Genomic DNA, 22,975 nt, shown 5'->3' on the forward strand with positions numbered 1-22,975 from the left:
AAAATAGTTTTTATAATATAAAAGTGCATTTATTCCTGTTAAATTTGGAAACTAGAATATACACTGCCCTTCTCCAAGAGCAGCATCTCCCTAACTGGGCTCTAAGGAACATCACTGGGACTAAAGACAGGGCAGCCAGATCAATTTGAACTCAAGTTTCTTTACACCAGGATTTCATAGATGAGTTACTTGGCTCAGGGGCTTTGCACTCTTTTTTTTTTTTTTTTTGCCGTTCGTGGGCCTCTCACTGTTGTGGCCTCTCCCGTTGTGGAGCACAGGCTCTGGACGCGCAGGCTCAGCGGCCATGGCTCACGGGCCCAGCTGCTCTGCGGCATGTAGGATCTTCCCGGACCGGGGCACGAACCCATGTCCCCTGCATCGGCAGGTGGACTCTCAACCACTGCGCCACCAGGGAAGCCCCTTTGCACTCTTTAAGAAGGAGAGATTTAGTCTTTGAACTTCCTGTAATTTTTCAGAGAATCTGAAACATTTGACATAAAGGACATTCAGGCTTCTGTGCTGGTCTGTACTCTAGATTCCAATACATCAAGCATTGCAGAGCATTGCAAACATCATGACACTTATTCCTATTTGTGTAGTCGAATATACGTTGCCCCCTTTTCCTTTCCATAGAACCTACTTAAGGGAGGACCCATGACTAGTGAATACTTTAAGTCTATTGCATGAGGCCAGAAGTCAGCAAACTATAGCCTGCGTGCAGAATCTGGCCTCCCACATTTTTTAAAAATAAAGTTTTATTGGAACACAGCCACTCTGCATTGGAATAGTTGTGACAGAGACAGTATGACCTGCAAAGCCTAAGATATTTACTTTACCAAAGAGTTTGTCATCTTCTACCATAGACTGGTAAGAGCATGGATTTTCATCAGTAATTTGAATAGTTGGTTCTCACATAATTCCAGGATCTTATTCTGTCTAGCAAACTCCCTAAAGGTAAGATTTTAAAAATATTTTTTAAACTTTGAGCAGTCAAAGAAATTCTTTTATTAGAGTCCAGCTGTATATGATGGGGTTGATGTCCCCCACACTTGCCTTAGAACCCTTGGGACGTTAGTTCTCATGGGGCACCTGACAGTGTGCACTTAGGTTGAGTCAGCCAGAAAAATCTGGCTTCATTTAGTGTAGCTTTGGGGAAAATCACCATAACTGCCATACACACTGTGAAAGGACATCCTGAAAAAGACTGAGATGCTCACTCTCTTGGACTGGGGAATATATTTGTTTCTTGCATGAATTTCTCATAATACCCTATTTTTCTACCTGCTCCTTCCGTTCTCCGGGCCTCAGTGATGACTACGATACAGGGTTTTAAGAACTGAGGCTGATGATTGCCTTAGCCAGACTCTAGCCTCTGCACTTCAATGCCTTGGCAAAACCTCTGACTTGCACAGTAGCATTTCTCTCTCTGAAAGCATGAAGTGGCATGAAATAGAATTTCACTTGGAACAGACTTGCTGGAGTATGTTGAACAAACTCTAACATGCATTCTCCAGTACAAGAGTAGATATTTAATGAGTAATACCAGAAATTTTTTGTGGATCTTCAGTCATGCCTATTTAGTGTTTTAGCACAGTGCCCTTCACATATGTCTCATTTACACTGTATTACATGAACTCTATGAGTTACCTGTATTCTTATCCCCATTAAACACATTGGTTGCAGGTTGTTTTCCTGGGAAGTAGATAGAGTTTGAAGTGCAAGCTGTTTGTTAGAGGGCAGCACCTGTGACTGGAAGGGGACAGAAGCAGGCAGACTTAGGGAACAGTAAAACTGCAGTGCGATCCCAGCAAAGCCTTGGCCCAACCCAGTGGGATGAGTATTGATCATCAGAGGAGTCCTGTGTCCTGCCAGAATGGTAGGGCCTTTATCCCTCTGCTGACTTAATCTCCAGGTAACTCCTGGAGAGGACAATTTCTGCAAAAGAGGCAGATTCTAAGGACCTGCTGTCTAGAGGGTCTCCCCTGCCCGCTCATCCTACAGCTCTGGCATCCTTCCTTAAAGGGACATCTGCCCCGAGTATGTCCATCACAGATAAGTGCACGGAACCTCTTTACTGGTGGAATAATTTGCCCAACTTCACGCTGCTAGTCATCTAGCTCCAAACGCACATGTTACCTCCAAACTACAGTGTCTTCTCTTAGGCAAATATATATTTGTACTACATTTTTAGATGCAAATGCTAAAGCGGCAAATTTATTTAGCTGAAACATTAACCAGTGTGGTATGGTAAACCTGACTAACAATAATCAAAAATTATCAAACTGATGAGAAACTCTGGTCTGAAGTGCAGGAGGAGAGGCCTCTGAATGCAGTCCCCCTATGAGCAAGTGGAAGTAGACTGAGCACAGATAAAAAGAAAAAAAGTTTGGAGAATCTTGAAGTCGTAAACCTGGGGCTCAGATATAAACCTGATGGAAGCTGTAACTTGGGTCTCAGACGCTGGCCGAACCCCCCAGTGCTGTGCCCTGGAGCAGAGAAGGCTAGCGCCCAGCGCACCACATGACTCAGACCCAACGCCTGGCCCTCAGGTGACTGCACCTGACTGGGAAGCCCCTGACAGGAGGCCACCCCTCAGGCATCTCCGGGACCCAAGGAGAGGAGCCCCCGACAGGATGCCCGGCCCTCAGGCAACTCCATGGCAGGATGGCTGCCCAAAATATGTGGCTGACAGGGTCTTGGTGCTTGGGCCTGGTGTCAGGCCTAAACCTCTGAGGTGGGAGAGCCAAGTTCAGGACACTGGACCACCAGAGACTACCGAGACCCGTGTAATATCAATCAGCGAGAGCTCTCCCAGCATTCTCCATCTCAATGCTAAGACCCAGCTCCACCCAACAGCCACCAAGCTCCAGTGTTGGATGCCCCATGCCAAACAACTAGCAAGGCAGGAACACAACCCCACACATCAGCAGAGATGCAGCCTAAAATATACTAAGTTCACAGACATCCCGAAACACAACACTGGATGCAGCCCTGCCCACCAGAAAGACAAGATCCAGCCCCACCCACCAGAACACAGGCACCAGTGCCCTCCACCAGGAAATCTACACAAGCCACTGAACCAACCTTACCCACTGGGGGCAGCCACCAAAAACAACGGGAACTATGAACGTGCAGCCTGAGAAAATGAGACCCCAAAGACAGTAAGTTAAGCAAAATGGGAAGACAGAAAAATAAGCAACAAATGAAGGAGCAAGGTAAAAACCCACCAGACCAAATAAATGAAGAGGAAATAGGCAGTCTACCTGAAAAAGAATTCATAGTAATGATAGTAAAAATGATCCAAAATCTTGGAGATAGAATAGAGAAAATACAAGAAACGTTTAACAAGGACCTAGAAGAACTAAAGAGCAAACAAACAAGGATGAACAACACAATAAATGAAATGAAAAATTGTCTAGAAGGAATCAATACCAGAATAAATGAGGAAGGAGAATGGATAAGTGACCTGGAAGACAAAATAGTGGAAATAGCTACCGCAGAGCAGAATAAAGAAAAAAGAATGAGAAGAATTGAGGACAGTCTCAGAGACCTCTGGGACAACATTAAATGAACCAATGCTCAAATTATAGGGGTCCCAGAAGAAAAAAGAAAAAGAAAGGGTCTGAGGAAACATTCGAAGAGATTATAGTTGAAAACGTCCCTAACATTGTAAAGGAAATAGTCAGTCAAGTCAAGGAACTGCAGAGAGTCCCATACAGGACATATACGAGGAGAAACACGCCAAGGCACATATTAATCAAGCTATCAAAAATTAAATAAAAAGAAAAAAAATATTAAAACCGGCAAGGGAAAAGCAACAAATGACATACAAGGGAACCCCTGTAAGGTTAACAGCTGATCTTTCAGCAGAAACTCTGCAAGCCAGAAGGGAGTGGCAGGACATATTTCAGTGGTGAAAGGGGAAGAACCTACAAGCAAGATTACTCTATCCAGCAAGGATCTCATTCAGATTCTATGGAGCAATTAAAACCTGTACAGACAAGCAAAAGTTAACAGAATTCAGCATCACCAAATCACCTTTACAACAAATGCTAAAGGAACATCTTTGGGCAGGAAACACAAGAGAAGGAAAAGACCTACTACAAAAACAAACCCAAAACAATTAAGAAAAGGGTAATAGGAATATACATATTGATAATTACCTTAAATGTAAATGGATTAAATGCTCCAACCAAAAGACATAGACTGGCTGAATAGATACAAAAACAAGACCATATATATGCTATCTACAAGAGACCCATTTCAGACCTAGCGACACATACAGACTGAGAGATGGAAAATGATATTCCATGCAAATGGAAATCAAAAGAAAGCTGGAGTAGCAATTCTCGTATCAGACAAAACAGACTAAAATAAAGACTGTTACAAGAGACAAAGAAGGACACTACATAATGATCAAGGATCAATCCAAGAAGAAGATATAACAATTGTAAATATTTATGCACACAACATAGGAGAACCTCACTACATAAGGCAAATGCTAACAGCCGTAAAAGGGGAAATCAACAGTAACACAAAATAGTAGGGACTTTAACACCCCACTTTCACCAATGGACAGATCATCCAAAATGAAAATAAATGAGGAAACACAAGCTTTAAATGACACATTAAACAAGATGGACTTAATTCATATTTATAGGACACTCCATCCAAAAACAACAGAATATACTTTCTTTTCAACTGCTCATGGAACATTCTCCAGGATCATATCTTGGTTCACAAATTAAGCATTGGTAAATTTAAGAAAACTGAAATTGTATCAAGTATCTTTTCTGAACACAATGCTATGAGACTAGATAGCAATTACGGGGAAAAAAACTTAAAAACAAATAAAAACAAACGGAGGCTAAATAATAAGCTACTAAATAACCAAGATATCACTGAATAAATCAAACAGGAAATAAAAAAATACCTAGAAACAAATGACAATGAAAACACGATGACCCAAAACCTATGGGGTGCAGCAAAAGCAGTTCTAAGAGCGAAGTTTATAGCAATACAATCCTACTTCAAGAAACAAGAAAAATCTCAAATGAACAAACTAATCTTACACCTAAAACAATTAGAGAAAGAAGAACCGAAAAAACCCAAAGTTAGCAGAAGGAAAGAAATCATAAACATCAGATCAGAAATAAATGAAAAGGAAATGAAGAAAACAATAGCAAAGATCAAGAAAACGAAAAGCTGGTTTTTTGAGAAGGTAAACAAAGTTGATAAACCATTAGCCAGACTCATCAAGAAGAAAAAGGAGAAGACTCAAATCAACAGAATTAGAAATGAAAAAGGAGAAGTAACAACTCACCCTGCAGAAATACAAAGAATCAAAAGGGCTTACTACAAGCAACTCTATGCCAATAAAATGGACAACCTGGAAGAAATGGACAAATTCTTGGAAAAGCACAACCTTCCGAGACTGAACCAGGAAGAAATAGAAAATATACATCGACCAATCACAAGCACTGAAATTGAAACAGTGATTAAAAATCTTCCAACAAACAAAAGCCCAGGACCAGACGGCTTCACAGGTGAATTCTATCAAACATTTAGATTACAGCTAACACCTACCCTTATCAAACTGTTCCAAAATATAGCAGAGGGAGGAACACTCCCAAACTCATTCTACGAGGCCACCATCACCCTGATACCAAAACCAGTCAAAGATGTCACAAAAAAAGAAAACTACAGACCAATATCACTGATGAACATAGATGCAAAAATCCTAAACAAAATACTAGCAAATGGAATCCAACAGCACATTAAAAGGATCATACACCATGATCAAGTGGGGTTTATCCCAGGAATGCAAGGATTCTTCAATACATGCAAATCAATCAATGTGATACACTGTATTAACAAATTGAAGGATAAAAACCATATGATAATCTCAATAGATGCAGCAAAACCTTTTGACACAATTCAGCACCCATTTATGATAAAAACTCTCCAGAAAGTAGGCATAGAGGGAACTTACCTCAACATAATACAGGCCACATATGACAAACCCAGAGCCAACATCATTCTCAATGGAGAAGAGCTGAGGCAGGATCAAGACAAGGATGCCCACTGTTACCACTATTATTCAACATAGTTTTGGAAGTTTTAGCCACAGCAATCAGAGAAGAAAAAGAAATAAAAGGAATCCAAATTGGAAAAGAAGAAGTAAAGCTGTCACTGTTTGCAGATGACACTATACACAGCTAATCCTAAAGATGCTACCAGAAAACTACTAGAGCTAATCAATGAATTTGATAAAGTAGCAGGATACAAAATTAATGCATAGAAATATGTTTCATTCCTATACACTAATGATGAAAAATTTGAAGGAGAAATTAAGGAAACATTCCCATTTACCATTGCAACAAAGAATAAAATACCTAGGAATAAACCTACCTAAGGAGGTAAAAGACCTGTACTCAGAAAACTGTAAGCCACTGATGAAAGAAATTAAAGACAATATAGACAGATGGAGAGATATACCATGTTCTTGGATTGGATGAGTCAACATTGTGAAAATTACTGTACTACCCAAAGTAATCTAGAGATTCAATGCAATCCCTATCAAACTACCACTGACATTTTTCACAGAGCTAGAACAAAAAATTTCACAAATTGTATGGAAATAGAAAAGACCCCAAATAGCCAAAGCAATGTTGAGAAAGAAAAATGGAGGTGGGGGAATCAGGCTCCGAGACTTCAGACTATACTACAAAGCTACAGTAATCAAGACAGTATGGTACTGGCACAGAAACAGAACTATAGATCAATGGAAAGGATAGAAAACCCAGAGATAAACCCACACACATATGGTCACCTTATCTTTGATAAAGGAGGCAAGAATATACAATGGAGACAAGAAAGCCTCTTCAATAAGTGGTGCCGGGAAAACTGGACAGCTACATGTAAAAGAATGAAATTAGAATTCTTCCTAACACCATACACAAAAATAAAGTCAAAATGGATTAAAGACCGAAATGGAAGGCCAGACACTATAAAACTCTTACAGGAAAACATAGGAAGAACACTCTTTGACATAAATCACAGCAAGATCCTTTTTGACCCACCTCCTAGAGTAATGGAAATAAAAACAAAAATAAACAAATGGAACCTAATGAAACTTCAAAGCTTTTGCACAGCAAGGGAACCATAAACAGATGAAAAGACAACCCTCAGGATGGGAGAAAATATTTGCAAATGAAGCAACTGACAAAGGATTAATCTCCAAAATATATAAGCAGCTCATGTAGCTCAATATCAAAAAAACAAACAACCCAATCCAAAAATGGGCAGAAGACCTAAATAGACATTTCTCCAAAGAAGATATACAGATTGCCAACAAACACATGAAAGGATACTCAACATCACTAATCATTAGAGAAGTGCAAATCAAAACTACAATGAGGTATCATCTCACTCCGGTCAGAATGGCCATCATCAGAAAATCTACAAACCATAAATGGTGGAGAGGGTGTGGAGTAAAGGGAATCCTCTTGCACTGTTGGTGGGAATTAAATTCATACAGCCACTATGGAGAACACTATGGAGGTTTCTTAAAAACTAATAATAGAACTACCGTATGACCCAGCAATCCCACTACTGGGCATATACCCTGAAAAAATCATAATTCAAAAAGAGTCATGTACCACAGTGTTTGTTGCAGCTCTATTTACAATACCAGGACATTGACAGATGAATGGATAAAGAAGATGTGGCACGTATATACAATGGAATATTACTCAGCCATAAAAAGAAACGAAATTGAGTTATTTGTAGTGATGTGGATGGACCTAGAGTTTGTCATACAGTGTGGAGTACGTCAGAAAGAAAAAAAGAAATACCATATGGTAACACATATATATGGAGCCTAAAAAAAAAAAAAAGGTTCTGATGAACCTAGGGGCAGGACAGGAATAAAGATGCAGACGTAGAGAATGGACTTGAGGAAACAGGGAGGGGGAAGGGTAAACTGGGATGAAGTGAGAGAGTGGCATGGATATAAATGTAAAATAGATAAAATAGATAGATGTAAAATAGATAGCTAGTGGGAAGCAGCCACATAGCACAGGGAGATCAGCTCAGAGCTTTGTGACCACCTAGAGGGGTGGGATAGGGAGGGTGGGAGGGAGACACAAGAGGGAGGCGATATAGGGATATATGTATACATAAAGCTGATTTTCTCTGTTATACAGCAGAAACTAACACAACATTGTAAAGCAATTATACTCCAATAAAGGTGTTTAAAAAATTATCAAACTGCATGTATTGATCAACTATTTTAAAACAAGTAATCTAAGATGGAAAAATAGCATAAGAAGCTTGAAAGAGGAAAGAAATTAAACGGCTGATGTGGGATTTTAAATGTATTTATTTATTTATTTATTTATTTCTGATTGGTGAAGTCTCTGTTCCCTCTAGGGTACAAAACTTAATAATAATGTTTATATTCTGAGAGAAGGAAAGCTGATTGTATAGGCTGAGCAGTGTTATCTAACATTATTACACTCATAAGGCAAAATAAATCCCCTATTTTGCATCCCAACAAAGGGAGGTTGATACTCTTATGTTCAAATATTTGTGGGAGTCATTTCAACCAAACCTTTATTTTTCCTTATATTTCTATATTCCGATTTGACACAATATGTTATACAACCTTACTTTTGATAAAGGACAATTAGATTTGACTTAGTGTTGCAGAGGAAAACATAATATTGCATATTTAAGAAGAGAATGTGTTAAAAATGGAGAAATGCCATTTCCATCCATCTATCAAACGTTTATTAGCTCTCTCCTGTGTGTTTGAAGTCAGTTTGCTGGGGAATGGAATAGGCTTAGTTGAAGTGCCTACAAATGGGCCTCAGGATCCAAGTCAAGTTTGGGATGGTCAACTTAAATACTTTTGTCCCCCTAGAAAGATTATATCTGGTTGAATACTGAAATGGTGTGCTTGTGTTATTTCTGTTGTGATAGACAAGCAAACAAACTATTTCAATATAAATGCATTTCTAGTTCTTAAGAGTTAACAGGCCACACCTTGTTTACCTCTTAATTCTCGCACTTACCATATGTCTTTTGCATTTACTGAGCCTGAATGTCCAATTAAAATTTCTAAGTGTATATAACTTTATGACATTTTCAAAAAACTTGCTTCAATATAGCTGTGCACTACTCTTTTATTATTTCTTCATGTGCATGTTTTCTGTAAACACTTATTTTTCCATATGATAAATGGTTTTGACAAAAATGGGACAAACGTATAATCAAATACCACCTTTCTGATAGCTATTCAACATTGACTAAGAATTTATTAAGTGTCAGATACTGTGGCCAGGATATTATACTTATTATCTCACTAACTTCATGACTGGGAAAAAATGTATATTATCTTCATTTTACAACTACAAACACTGAGAGTCATGACATTTTTTGTGGGCTACACAAGTAATTTAAAGAGAGGATTAACTAAGAAATTAATATACAGGGCTTAGCAGAGAGGCTGAAAATCAGGAAGGCCACAATAAATGCACTGAATATATTATTAAATCTTAATTCTGTATATGGTCCTACGGCCCATACTGCTACACAATGATGTGTTTTTCTGTCTCACACCATCTCTGTTTTATTGTCCATGTAGCATTCAACTTTGAATATCCTTTCTTATAGAGAAAAGTCATTATTGGCATGATTGACAGCCCCCAAAAGATATCTAAGGCAGTTAAAGGATACTCTTCACTGCTAGATTTCCCCTGACATCCTTAAGTCACTTTGAGCCTACAGAGATTCATGGGAGTTGGTTGGGATTCCTGTCACTTGAGGGTGAACAGTGAGGGTCAAGGTCATCATGGGTGTGAAAGAGTTTATCCTCATAACTCCTAATCTCCCATCATAAAAAGCACACACCCGAGAGAAATATCACATAGCTCCTATAAATTCCAGATTGCATTTCTGGAAAGAGTTAATTATAGTTTGCTAATCTTTATGTAAATTTTTTTCTGGTGATTAATTAGATAAATATGGTTAAAAGAAGCCAAAAGAGAATCGATGTCTAATTTGAAAGCAATGTAGATTAATAGAAGAGGTTATGAGCCTTCCATAAGGGTGTTTCTTCAAGATTCCTTAATGTCCTTTACTTCCCACATCCAAATAATCATCATGTCCTGTTTATTTTAGTTCCTAAGCTCGAACACCATCATCTCTCATGTGAGCAGTTACGAAGAGCCCCATTTGCCCATCTCCCGCCATTTGATATCCACACAGGTGCCAAAGTGATCTCTAACTCAGTTTAGATCTCTGCTGATACAGCAGCCACTAGCCACATGTGGCTCTTTGAATGCAAATAAAATGAATTTAAATTAAATACAATAAAAATTTCAATCCCTCAATCACACTAGCTAGATTTCAAGGGCTAAATAGCCACATACAGCTAGTGGTTACCATCTTGGACAGCACAGAGCACATTTCTACATCACAGAAAGTTCTGTGAAATCTGGCTGTGGTTTAGGTCATATCACTCTCCTGCTGTATTTTTTTCAAGTGGCTCCCCATTTCCTAGAAGTGAAAAAATTAATTCCTCAGCACAGTTTCCAAGGTCCTTCCTGATGTACTCCTGATGCCCTCCCTCCACTGAATCTTGAACTTCAACAATACTATCCTTTGTTAAAGTCTTCAAACATACTGAATATCTTCCTAACTCAGACTTTTCATATTTGCTGTTTCTTTTTTTTTTTTTTTTTTCTTTTTGCGGTATGCGGGCCTCTCACTGTTGTGGCCTCTCCCGTTGCGGAGCACAGGCTCCGGATGCGCAGGCCCAGCGGCCATGGCTCACGGGCCCAGCCGCTCCGCGGCATATGGGATCCTCCCAGACCGGGGCACGAACCCGTATCCCCTGCATCGGCAGGCGGACTCTCAACCACTGCGCCACCAGGGAGGCCCTGCTGTTTCTTTTGATAGGCATATTTTAATAATATTCTACACATCTCATCCCTTTTCTTTTCTTCTTCATGAATACATCACCATAAGCTTTAAAAAATCTTATTTCCTTTCATTGTCTTTCTCCAGATATAGACTCAGTTACATGAGAGCAAGCAAGGCCATGTCTGTCTTGGCAACTAACACAATGCCTTGTACATGAGAGATATTCCATAAAGAGTGAAGGAAAGAAGGATGGAAGAGGCAAAATGAAAGGATGGGGAGGAAATGATAGGTTGCTCATCTGTCAGAACTTTGCTCTCACCACACCTAGTCTGGTCCTTTAATTGTCTACTTTCCTAAACAAACCCAAACTCAAGATTTTCTCCATGCATTTCTTCCTGCTGAGGATGCTCTCCCTACATATTCTGCCTGGAAAAATGCTACTCATTTTTCCTGTCCCCAAACAGATGCCTCTTGGTGTCATCTCTGACCACACCTTCCCTTTCACAGGCACATCTGGGGACCCTTACTCACTGCAATGTAAGCATTACTTTATTACAGAGCTTGCTACTTTTCATTGTAAATAATGAGAAAGTCATAGCCAGTGTGTCTGAGAGAGGAGGCTTTGTTCAAGCATTAAGCATCATACTTGACCCAAAGAAGCAGTCACCAAGCCTTTATTGAAATTAAATAAAAATTAAAATTTTACATTTAATCTCTTAAATGTAAAACTGCATTCAATTTTTTCACCATCATATCATATTTAGAGTTCTGAATTATGAATGATTATTTTGATGACTCAGGGAGAAAATCAGAATTTCTCTAAAGATATTATGTAAATATTAAAGAATTAATCATGAATCAAATTTTATCTGGGACTCACTGTAGAAAAATCTATTTTTGGTTCTGTGGCTGCAGAAATTTACACATGAGATTCTGGCTTTATGATGCTATCTTTTCAAGGCATGAGTGGAACAAACTATAAAACAAAACACATACTCAGAAAATGGGATGTTATTTGAACCAACAGATTTGGAATCTGAGATTTCTATATATGACCCTAAATAAATTAAAGTATCTGAGGATGACTGTGGTGGATGAATCTGTTTCATCCTTTGGGTGAAAACAGCAGGTCATATTACAGCATTACGTCTCTCCACATGGACACCAAATAGTAGAATCTTTCAAATATTTTGTTACTGTTGTAAAAATACCTAGATATTTGGCAGAGTATCTTCTACAAATAATGATAAATACTCCATATAAAGCCACTTTTAAAAAGCAAAAGGAAATTTACAGTGCATTACCTAATTTGGGATTTACCTTAAACTTTAAAAGAAGGCAATCTTATTGTTCTCATTTTTCAGTTGAAGAAACTAAGGATGGATGTATAAATTGGCTTAGCAGAGAAGTTAGGAATAAAAGGGTCTTTCTCTTGAAAAATCATCAGGGGTTTCACAAATATTGTGTTAGAAATAATATAGTCCAGAATAACGTTTTTAAAAGAAACTTGTTATTTATCTTTATCTGATTATTAAGATAATCAGTGTATCTTCTGTGTACACTCCAGACTTTAATCTGCACCCCTCCAATGTGGCACCGAAGTCATTGGGAGTGAAAAAGACTCCTTGATAATGGGAGCTTGGTTCTGAAAATCCTTAAAGCATTCTTGATATTAGAACATCACTGTCTGATGTTCTTTATTGCAAACAAGAAAGAGAAATTCAGCAGGGACAGAGGGTCTATGTAGGTACGTAGTATGGGGGTGAGATTGGAAAGAGGGACTAGGAGATGCTTTAAATGAATAAATGAATGAATGAATGTGTAAGTACATATAATATTTGTATGCTGACAATAAAATCTGTCTTATGTACACACACATACACACAAGAGATGGGATTTTGTGCCAAATGTTGGTATGAAATGTAAATAATTGGGCTGTGATAATTGAGTAAACATATGACTCAGGTAGAAGTTGTAATTTAATATAAACAGTAGCAGCAATACAGAAAGGGTGCTATTTTCCAACACAGTAATATCCAGTTGTCCATTCTGACCTATTCTCAACCACTGCACCAGTGACATCTTATGTTAACTTCTGACCTCTGCAAACTACTCTCGATTGAGTGAACTGGTGGCAAAGTTTGTGTTCATGGTCAGAGTGCAGTAAGTTAAATTAAATCTCCAAAGTGCTTAGCATCTAGGTAGGAATTTCCTTGCATCCATAGCCTTACCTCCACAAAGTAAAATGATGAAGTCTTTAGGATTTATTTCTAAGACATACTACCGTAGGTTAGAGGAACACTAGCGTTGAAGAAAACCAGGATATTTGTTGGAATAAAATGGGAAAGTTTAAATAGGGCATCTGTGAATATTGGTTATCAAGGGTGATGCAGTTTCTAAAACGTATCCGTTGTTTTAGAATAAGAATGTCTATTTCCAAAACGTCCATCATTAGAGTTGACGTTAACATGACCCAAGGGCCGTGTTTTTTCAAATACCACTCCACACTGTGTTAATAAGAAGTTTCTTCTTATTGTGGCAGGAAGATGACTCTCCAAAGTATATTCTGCTCTTTTCCAATGAGGTCTTTTGTCTCATGCATCTTAAGTAAATCTGCAAAGGAATAGCAAATCCAATAGATGCATATTTAAGAAATTAGAATGGAGACTTCAGTACTGGAGATACAAATCCTATGACTTTTTTAAAATGTAGAATTAACTTTTTTAAATAGATTTTATTTATTTATTTGTTTGTTTGTTTGTTTGTTTATTTATGGCTGCTGCATTGGGTCTTTGTTGCTGTGCGCAGGCTCTCTCTAGTTGCGGCGATTGGGGGCTACTCTTCGTTGCAGTGTACGGGCTTCTCATTGCGGTGGCTTCTCTTATTGCGGAGCACGGGCTCTAGGCATGCGGGCTTCAGTAGTTGTGGCAGGTGGGCTTCAGTAGTTGTGGCTCATAGGCTCAGTAGATGTGGTGCACGGGCTTAGTTGCTCCATGGCATGTGGGATCTTCCCGGACCAGGGTTTGAACCCACATCCTCTACATTGGCAGGCAGATTCTTAACCACTGCACCAGCAGGGAAGCCCCCTATGACTTTTAAGATATAAATTAGAAGACATTTAAATTTTCAGTAGATATAGTAGGAACCAAATGCATTCTTTATTCTTTTTTTTTGTTTTACTTTCTTATCCTGTCTACTCTTTTTTCTCATATTTCTTTACCACCATGTTTCACACATAATAACAAGCCATGCTCAGTAAATGTTTGTGCATCTTTCCTATTGTGAGTTGTTGAGTAACTGCAGTACAAAATTCCAGCTGTGATGTTATGATATATAAATCAAACAATCTCTTCCTGTCTTTAAAGAGCAAAAGTCCCACAAATGTTTACCTGTAGAATAATAGGAGGGACAACCTTAAGGAAGAGAAGATCTGTGAAGACTCGGGCCAGGTCCAGAAGGCCCCTTGTGGATGAGTGTTGAGAGAGGAAACCCAGTACAGACTCTCATCTCTTCAGCTCAGAGTCTATGCTTTATGAAGATATTCATGGTAGCAGATATTTTGAAAAGGGTGATGACTGGTATAGACAAACACTACAAATAAGTTTGCAACATTTTTCTAGTGTCACTTGGGAAACTACTGAAGGATGTGAATGGTTGTTTTTATTTATATCTTTCTATTTCTAGTTATTCATTTTCACAGTCATTCTGGGTTTGAAGACTTGACTATTAATTAACCAATTAATTTATTGTATCTGAGTCATGTACAACTCATTTACTACAAAGAACCATGCTGTGAAATAGATACTGTCTCCAATTTATAGATGGGCCTATGAGATTATGACTAGTTACATTGTTTTAATGAGATCCCACAGGTGAGATTAGACTGAAGGTTTTCTGGTTTCTCTGTTTCTTGCACTCTATCTGTTGCTATTCAGATAGACGCTAGGAATCCCAGAAAACAGAGTGAATGGCTTAGTGTCTACTTCTGGGACATCTATGTAAAATCATGACATCTGGAGAACTTGCTTGGTACACTGGATTCTAAAATTTAAGTTGGTACTTCAGGTTTGCTATTTTTAACCCACTTTGCCTTTCTTTGAAATTATTCTCTGTCAATTGGCTTTTAAGGAAAGAGCCTATATCGAGTCTTGTAATTGAGTATTGACTTTTATTGCTAGTGATGTGGCTGTATCACATAGTGGAATGAGGAGGAGGAGTGGGGAGAAATTGAGATAGTGGAGTGGATGGTGGCAGCTTAGAGGGCCAGAGGAAAGCAACTTGAATCTTTGCAGCTAGTGATGGAGTGGTGTAGCTGTCGGTGGGGAGCATGCATCTTCTGAGAGCATTCCTAAAAGTGGCATGTGGGGTGCAGTTTTTTAAAATATGGGTAATCTTTATGTAATTCATTTCAAACTTATATAAAAATGTAATTAATTTTAACTATGATAACAAATGCTCATATAGTATTCAGTATGAATACAAAAGTGAATGTGTCCAACAATGCTTTGAACTTGAATGGTCAGTTTATGGGATGGAGATTTTGGTCAGAAAAGTTGGTAGAAAAATGAACACTAGAATGGTGCTAGAGGTGCAGGTATGAGCCTCCGCACATGCTCCGTCTCCTCAGCCTTATTTTATCACTTAAAGTGATATCCTCCTTGTGTTTGCGTCCACTGATATGAGAACCCAGATGAACTGGTTTAGGGGCAAAGAAGCAAGGAGTAAAAGGAATGCTGGCTTACCACTGAAGAGGGGCCTGGGAATTGTCAGTAGAAACCTATTGTTTCCAGATAAGTAATGGCAACATTAAAAATTTTCAGTAGATATTTCCTGAGCACTTATTACATGCCAGGCACTGCAATAAGTGCTTTATAGGTATTACCTTGTTTAAATCTCACAAAATCTATTATAATTCCCATTTTACAGATTAGGTAACAAAGGTACAGAGAGATTAATAACACAACTAAGTTACACCTGTGTAAGAGTGATTTTTCTTTTATTCATTCTACAAGAAACCAAGGAGGGAAGGATGCAAGAAAGAAAAAGACATCTAGCACTGTGCTTGGTATATGTTTGGTGTCTAATGCATGCTTGTTGACTATGTTGACTATGTTAAGTCTGGATTTTTGAACAGTTTAGCAGAGGCTCTTGGCAGCCTTTACTATAAAGTCTGTTAGGCAATAAAATGTGTGAAATGTCTACAAAGGGAGCAAGAGGCTTCTTGAAATAGTTGAGGTAGACTTTAAACTGAATTTTAAACTAAGTCATTGTTTTCCCCAAGTTCCTCCCATTGTGTAATCTCGTAATATTATGACATTCTTACCTCTGATCTTACTAAAGGGTTGTATTTATAGCCTATTTTATAAATTCTTATGACTCACCCCATAAAGTCTGTCATGAACTGGATCTTCTAAAAATGAGAAAAATATCCCTGCCTCTGTTAGAGTGATGGGAGTTAAATAACACCCAAATGCTTTTCCAGGTTTATTCTATTTATAAACTATTAAGAAAGGGGCCTTCTCCACCACCTTCCAAGTAGGGAAGTTTATAAAGTTTCATTTAATGGGACATGATGATTCTGGTGATTTGATGATGATGATGAACATATCTTCAGCACCTACTAAGCACCAGAGACTGATTTATGCTTTATTTTTAATCTTCACAACCAGACCTGGGATCTGAGTACTTCATGTTTGACCGGTGAAGAAACTGAGGCTCAATGAATTTGTTAATTATCCCAGAAACAGCAATGTATAAATAATAGAGATATAATCTATTCCAAATTTGAGGTCTGCATGATACATGTTTTTTAAAAAATTTTTTTGATGTGGATCATTTTTAAAGTCTTTATTCAGTTTGTTACAATATTGCTTTTGTTTTATTTTCTTGGCTGTGAGGCATGTGGGATCTTAGCTCCCTGACCAGGGATCAAACCCACACCCCTGCATTGGAAGGCGAAGTCTTAACCACTGGACAACCAGGGAAGTCCCTGCATAATATAGTTTTAAATAAGGGATTAAACAAACAGCATTTTTTAAAAAAATACCAACTTCCAAAACCCTGTCATTGTTCCCAGTGCTGCTTCTAGGCCAGAAGTTTTAGGCATTTACTGGACAGCAGTCAAATAGCCTTGGAGTGTGTTTCAGATTTGGGATTCATGAGTATCAGTGATTAGACTGATTTTCATTTACTGTGGCCTCTGGGAAACTGGTAGATGCATGAGTGTGTGAAATACCAGCAGTGAGATAATAAAATTACTAGAACCCAGCAATGCCTGCAAAGTTTATTTATGAATATGATGCAGATAGTGATAATTAATCCTCTGGACATTCCTTAGCTCTTTTAAGAGACAGAGTGTTCATGATATCTGGAGCAAAACCCATGTCTTTTCAGTTATTTTACAGTTAAACTTGGAACTTCATTGGTCTAATCAACAATCATTGTTCCCCAAGAAAAGGGTTTTTAGTCTTTTTTTTCCCGTAATACAACAGATTGAAATGTTTTGCAATGAACACTTACTTCCTCATGCTCAGGATTATTTTGCAAGCACTGTTAATTCAGATATGCCTCTGGGTTCTTAAATCCTTTCTGAATTTCTCTAATCATCCTGGGGGTTAGGCATGGGGTTGGTTTGTAAATTCCTGGTGTATAGATGCATGTCAGTGTCTTAGTTTCCTTTATATCTAAGTCTTTACTGTACCAGGAACTATAACTTCATGGTACATGTTTTTACCAAGGAATTCAGCAATAAGCTATTGTCAATAAAATTAAGTGTTTTTTAATATTATTCCAAAGTGTTTAGTGATGCTTGTGTTTGGTGGGGAAGATTCACAGAAATGCCTTTTTTCTTGGTATTTGCATCTGGTATAAGCAATATAAATATCCTTTCTAATGAAAAAGAAATAGCTAAAAGGAGGAAGGAGTTATCCATATCCCTATATGTCTGTCTGTCTACCTACCTATCATCTATCTACCCATCCATTTATCCATCCTTCTTTATAGGTAGATGTAGGTACAAATAAGAGACTGATCTATGCTTTATTTTTAATCTTCACAACCAGACAAATAAGTAGATACACATAAATAAGTAGACATACATAAAATACATATATATGTTTGCAGTGAAATCCACTAAAATATTAACAGTACAAATCTACAGACAGAACACTATGGGAAATTTATTTTTTTCTCACTTTGTTATAATAACATAGTCTTATTCTTAATGATAGAATAAATGTCCATAAACACCATGTAAAAAAATAAAATATGCTAAGCTCCAAATAGCCATGGACGATGTTTCATATTTAGCATTAACGGGTACCAATAAATCGATTTCATGTGCACTTCTTAGGAGGTCACCTCAACCATGAAGGTTTTCTTCAGTCCTTCCTCCTAGATGGGATTGTACATGTCCTTGGTCTTAGTTTGCCCTTCTACAGATATGGAATACCATAGACTGGGTGGATTAAACAACAAAAATGTATTTCTCACAGTTCTAGAGGCTGGGAAGTCCAAGATTAAGGCACCAGCAGATCCAGTGTATGGTGAGGGCACATTTTCCGGTTTACAAATGGTTCTCTTCTTGTATCCTCATTGGCAGAGAGCAGGGAGAGAGCCTATGCCCCCTTCTGTTTCTTCTTCTTCTTCTTCTTCTTTTTTTTTAAATGAGGTCATTAATCCCATCAGGAGGGCCCTACTCTAATGACCTATTCTAACCCTAACTACCTCCTAAAGGCCTTACTTCCAAACACCATCACATTAGGAGTTAGGATTTTAACATATAAATTTTGGGGAGACACAAACATTTAGTCTACAGTATCCTTCTTTGAGCCTCTGTTCCATCCTGTTTTAGTTTATTTCACTGCTTATTTATAGACCGATATTTCTAATTATGCCTTGTGTTCCTTAAGACATACAGGTTTTTGTATTTGGCATTCCACTGCCAAAGCTCAGATACTGGTGTATAAAAAGGATATTAATGTTGTGAAAAAAATAATTCCTGTATGATCTTGATACTTAGTGTTCCCGAGAATCACTTGGCTATAGACACAAAGCATCTTAATGTTGTCTTATTTGGAAGAGTTTTGTCAACAGAGAAACTACTAACCTGCCCATTTAAAGTTTTAAATTTCATGAAATTTTGTGTTGTAAATCTGCCAAAATATGTATTCCAATTAAAAAAATTTTACTAGAGAATCAGTAAACATCTGATTTCTACGGACAGAGACAAATAGGAGACTAAATTTATATTTTACTTAAAATGAAAACAAAACAAACCAACAGCAGCAACGACAGTAACACATACATACCGTGTAATCAAGTGCAAGTTTTACACAAACACACATTTCCTTTGAACTGCCATAAATAACTTGCTGGCTAGCGCCATCCTGCTTTGGGCTTGGGTTCACTGTTTTATATGTTATTTTGTGGCAACTGCTAATTATCATAAGCTGTCCAATAAATGTGATGGATTGTCCAATTAACTCTTCATCAGCATCCATTTTTGAAGATGTTACCTATTGAAACTGATGGCAGTTTATGACCTCCATGTTGCATATGTAGCTAATTACTCCTTAGACAATAATTATTAAGTTTCTTATGCTGCATTCAGTCATTTTGTTTTACAAATTATGATGCCATTGTGTTTCCCAATTCATTTGACTTTGCAACTATGGCTCTCTAAGGATTACTAAAGGTCTGCTGTGGAATGTATGGATCATAGAAACATTGAAGTAGATTACAAATGTATCTGTTTTGTAGGTTTTCCATCGACCGGCACACCGACCTGGAGAGACAATTCAACGTTAATGCAGATGATGGGAAGATAACGCTTGCAACACCGCTTGACAGGGAATTAAGCATGTGGCACAACATAACAATCATTGCTACCGAAATCAGTAAGTGCCTGGGTTTGTTACTTTCTTCCTTATGTGGCTGAGTTCAGTTTATGCCTAGGGATCATATGACAAGTGGTTCCAGTTTCTATTAGATATTTTGGCATTGGAATTTATTTTATTGTTCCCGAGGAGCCTTTGAATGCATCGTCTCAACATGAAGTAACTTACACTGTGGTAAGTGACCAAAAAGTTGCAATATATGTGGGAAGGAAACATTCTTCTATCCAAGTATTCTTATATGTATATCCATTGTTCGGTCATCAAAAACAATGTTTTGCATATTAAAATATGGGGAAAGATTTAGTATAAAAGGGTAGGTTAAAAAAATAGAATTCAAGAACTATATACCATAATTTAAATAAGTGGACCCTAACATATATATTATATTCGATATAGAAACTATTACTCACATATTTAAACTATGCGTATACACATACATATATACATGCAGAAAATACAGAAAGAAAATTTACACTGTCAATACATATCATTTTGGGGAGATGAGATGATAGATGATTTTTTGGTTTTGGTTTTTAGAATTAATATGTCTTACACAGTAATCATGGACTATTTAAAATTATATCTTCAACGTAAAATTTTTCATAAATTACATGTGAAAATGTAACCTTTTTTTCAGAGGAGGTTCTAGGGTTGTTAAAATAACACGTTAGTCTTTCTGCCAGGTTTTAATGAGCACAGCTTCTTTGATTACACTTAATGACACTATAATTGAGTCTCTAAACAATAGCTATATGGTGAAATTTAGTGCTATTCTGTCTATGAGAACTCACACTCTGTCTCACCAGTTTTTTTATTATACAGAACATGTGATATTCATTTTCTTTCCAAGCAAAAGACATTCTGCATGTTACCTGACTTTATTTTTCCATAAAGGAGCTGATGAGGACTTCACAGTTTACACAGTTCAAGGGAGACATTACATTCTTGAGGGAATTGGTAGAAGGAATCTGAATAAGGAAATAAAAACTCACAATAAGAAAGATTCATGGGCATACATATGTAAAGGACATCAGCCCTAAGATCTGCTCTATGCTGTCTCTAAAATCTGCTCTGGTTTCACAGCTAATGGCTCTGAGATATGTTGATAAATGTGTCTGTAAGAGGAAGAGTAATCTAGACCTTCATGAAGGGCATGGTTTTTCCTTGTTCTGAGATGTGGGGTAATGTCTTCCATGGAGTCTTACTAAAAACAAAAGAAAACAAAACACAACCACGGTGTGAAAAAGTGACGATTCAAGAGTGAAGAATGTTTCTTTTGGCAACTCAAAGCAGGCAAAGAACCTGCTTGATATGGAATGAAAAAAGAGCTTTGGAAACTTCGGTGTTTTTCCTTATTAGAAGTACCATTTTCTTCTCCAGTATGTGACTCTGGCAATAGTTTTCCCTTGTAGCGTTAAGGGATAAAGGAAACAAAGCATCCCATTTGGTGGCTTTGGTTTATTAGAAGTCTTAACCCCATCTAGATATGAAATTTTTACAATTTACAATGTTGAAGCTGCATATCACCTTAAGCCTCTGAGAAAAACTGTATCTATTTAGATTGGTTTGAGGCTATATAAAAACGCTCTAAAGGACCATGGTTTTCTTTAAAGTATGTAGGCAATAATTACTTTTAAAAGAATTTTCTCATATATTGAATATAAAAACCTACTAGAGTTCGCCTTAATCTATGACACTTTTTTTATGAGATGGATGCCTTCGCTTAAATATTCATCAGGGAGGCCCTAATTATAAGAATCCAGGTACTCCACTGTAAAGAGTAAAAGGAAATGAATATACAGAATAGGTGGTTAGGAAATATTTCAGGGGCAATCCAGAAACAAAAGTCTCATTTGCAAGGAATCACAGACAAGTAAGGAAGACAGATACAAAAGCAGATGCTCTGGGGTAATGAGCTGTTAATTCTAGGGTGACAAGGGTACCAAACCAAATAAGGGAAGACATTCATTTGTTCATTCACTCAATAATTATTTATGGAGTCTTTGGTACTTGCCAAGCACTGTTCTAGTGACTAAGGATATAGCAGTGAACAAAATAAGCAAAAACCCTGGAACTCTTGAAGTTTTCCTTCTATTGGCACTTGGAAGCCCCTGCATATAAAAGCATGAGTTGGAATCTGCTGATATGTCTATAAAGAATGACACAGAGGTGAGCAAGTAGGTGATGAGTATTGGGAATTACAAGCAGTTCCATGTTGATGGTGTGAAAAAAAAGTATGACCTCAAACCTCCTTCAATGAACATATGATTGATTAAAAAATATTGAAGTATAGATCAGATAAGGTTTTCTTCATGGCTTGAGAGAAATCACTCAAGTATGTCCCAGATTCAAGGTTACATTAGCTCCATAGAGAGCAAATAGGAAACGGTTCTGTCCATGTGACAACCCTCAGCTTTACTTTGAACCTTAGAGAATTAGAAATATACAACCCAAAATTACATTATTCTGTTGACATCAGTGGGAGTTATCTCACCTTTTATTACATCCTTTTTTGATGTTTTTTTTTTTTTTTTTACTCAGAGATTGAAAACTAAACTTTTTTTTTGACTTCTTGCATGTAACTTTCTTAAAACCAACAAGATTGAGAGTACAAAAGAGAACTTTAATTTTAGTCTGTAAAATATAAGCTGAGGTGGGCATAATTCTAGAAATTTAAATGTAAAATTAGGTTATCTTTTTTTTCTAAATCATGAAAGGAAGTTGAAATAAGATCACAGAGAACTTAAAAAATATTGGAATTACTATGAAAATGGCTTAGAAACTTGTTTTCACTTGGTTTTATTATTTAGCCCATCATGTAATGTTTATCTTCCAAAGCCACAGACCATGTCTTGGAAAAAAATATTAAAGGGAGATTTATTGTATTTGGATGAGATGAATATTTAAAACCACCCAGGACAATACAACCCCACAGGGGGAGGTTCTAATAAAGATAAAGAAATATTCATTCCAGGGAGAACAATTTAAAATTACTCTCAGATCACCATCTCTTCAGACAAAAGATTTAAGCAAATGAAATTAAGCTAAAAAATGGATTTTAGGAAAGTCCATCTGTTATCTCTTAATGAGAATGAAGATGTCATCCTTTATCCTCTTGTGCCAGATTCACTTAACCAAGGCTGAGATGC

At 37.4% G+C, this 22,975-nt stretch overlaps 1 protein-coding gene across 2 annotated transcripts in view; it reads left to right on the forward strand.

Annotated features, from left to right (window-relative positions):
• The window catches only part of CDH8 (cadherin 8), a gene marked incomplete at both ends in the record, with an annotated part of 357,413 nt that overhangs the window by 220,450 nt on the left and 113,988 nt on the right, over window positions 1-22,975 (forward strand). For both annotated transcript variants that reach the window (XM_081216876.1, XM_081216875.1), the window contains one exon: window positions 19,690-19,826. In XM_081216876.1, coding sequence (XP_081073002.1) covers window positions 19,690-19,826 — 137 coding nt within the window. The remainder of the gene's footprint in view (window positions 1-19,689; window positions 19,827-22,975) is intronic.

Source organism: Mesoplodon bidens (genome assembly GCF_964165515.1).
Source record: "Mesoplodon bidens genome assembly, chromosome: 18".
Classification (NCBI taxonomy): domain Eukaryota; kingdom Metazoa; phylum Chordata; class Mammalia; order Artiodactyla; family Ziphiidae; genus Mesoplodon; species Mesoplodon bidens.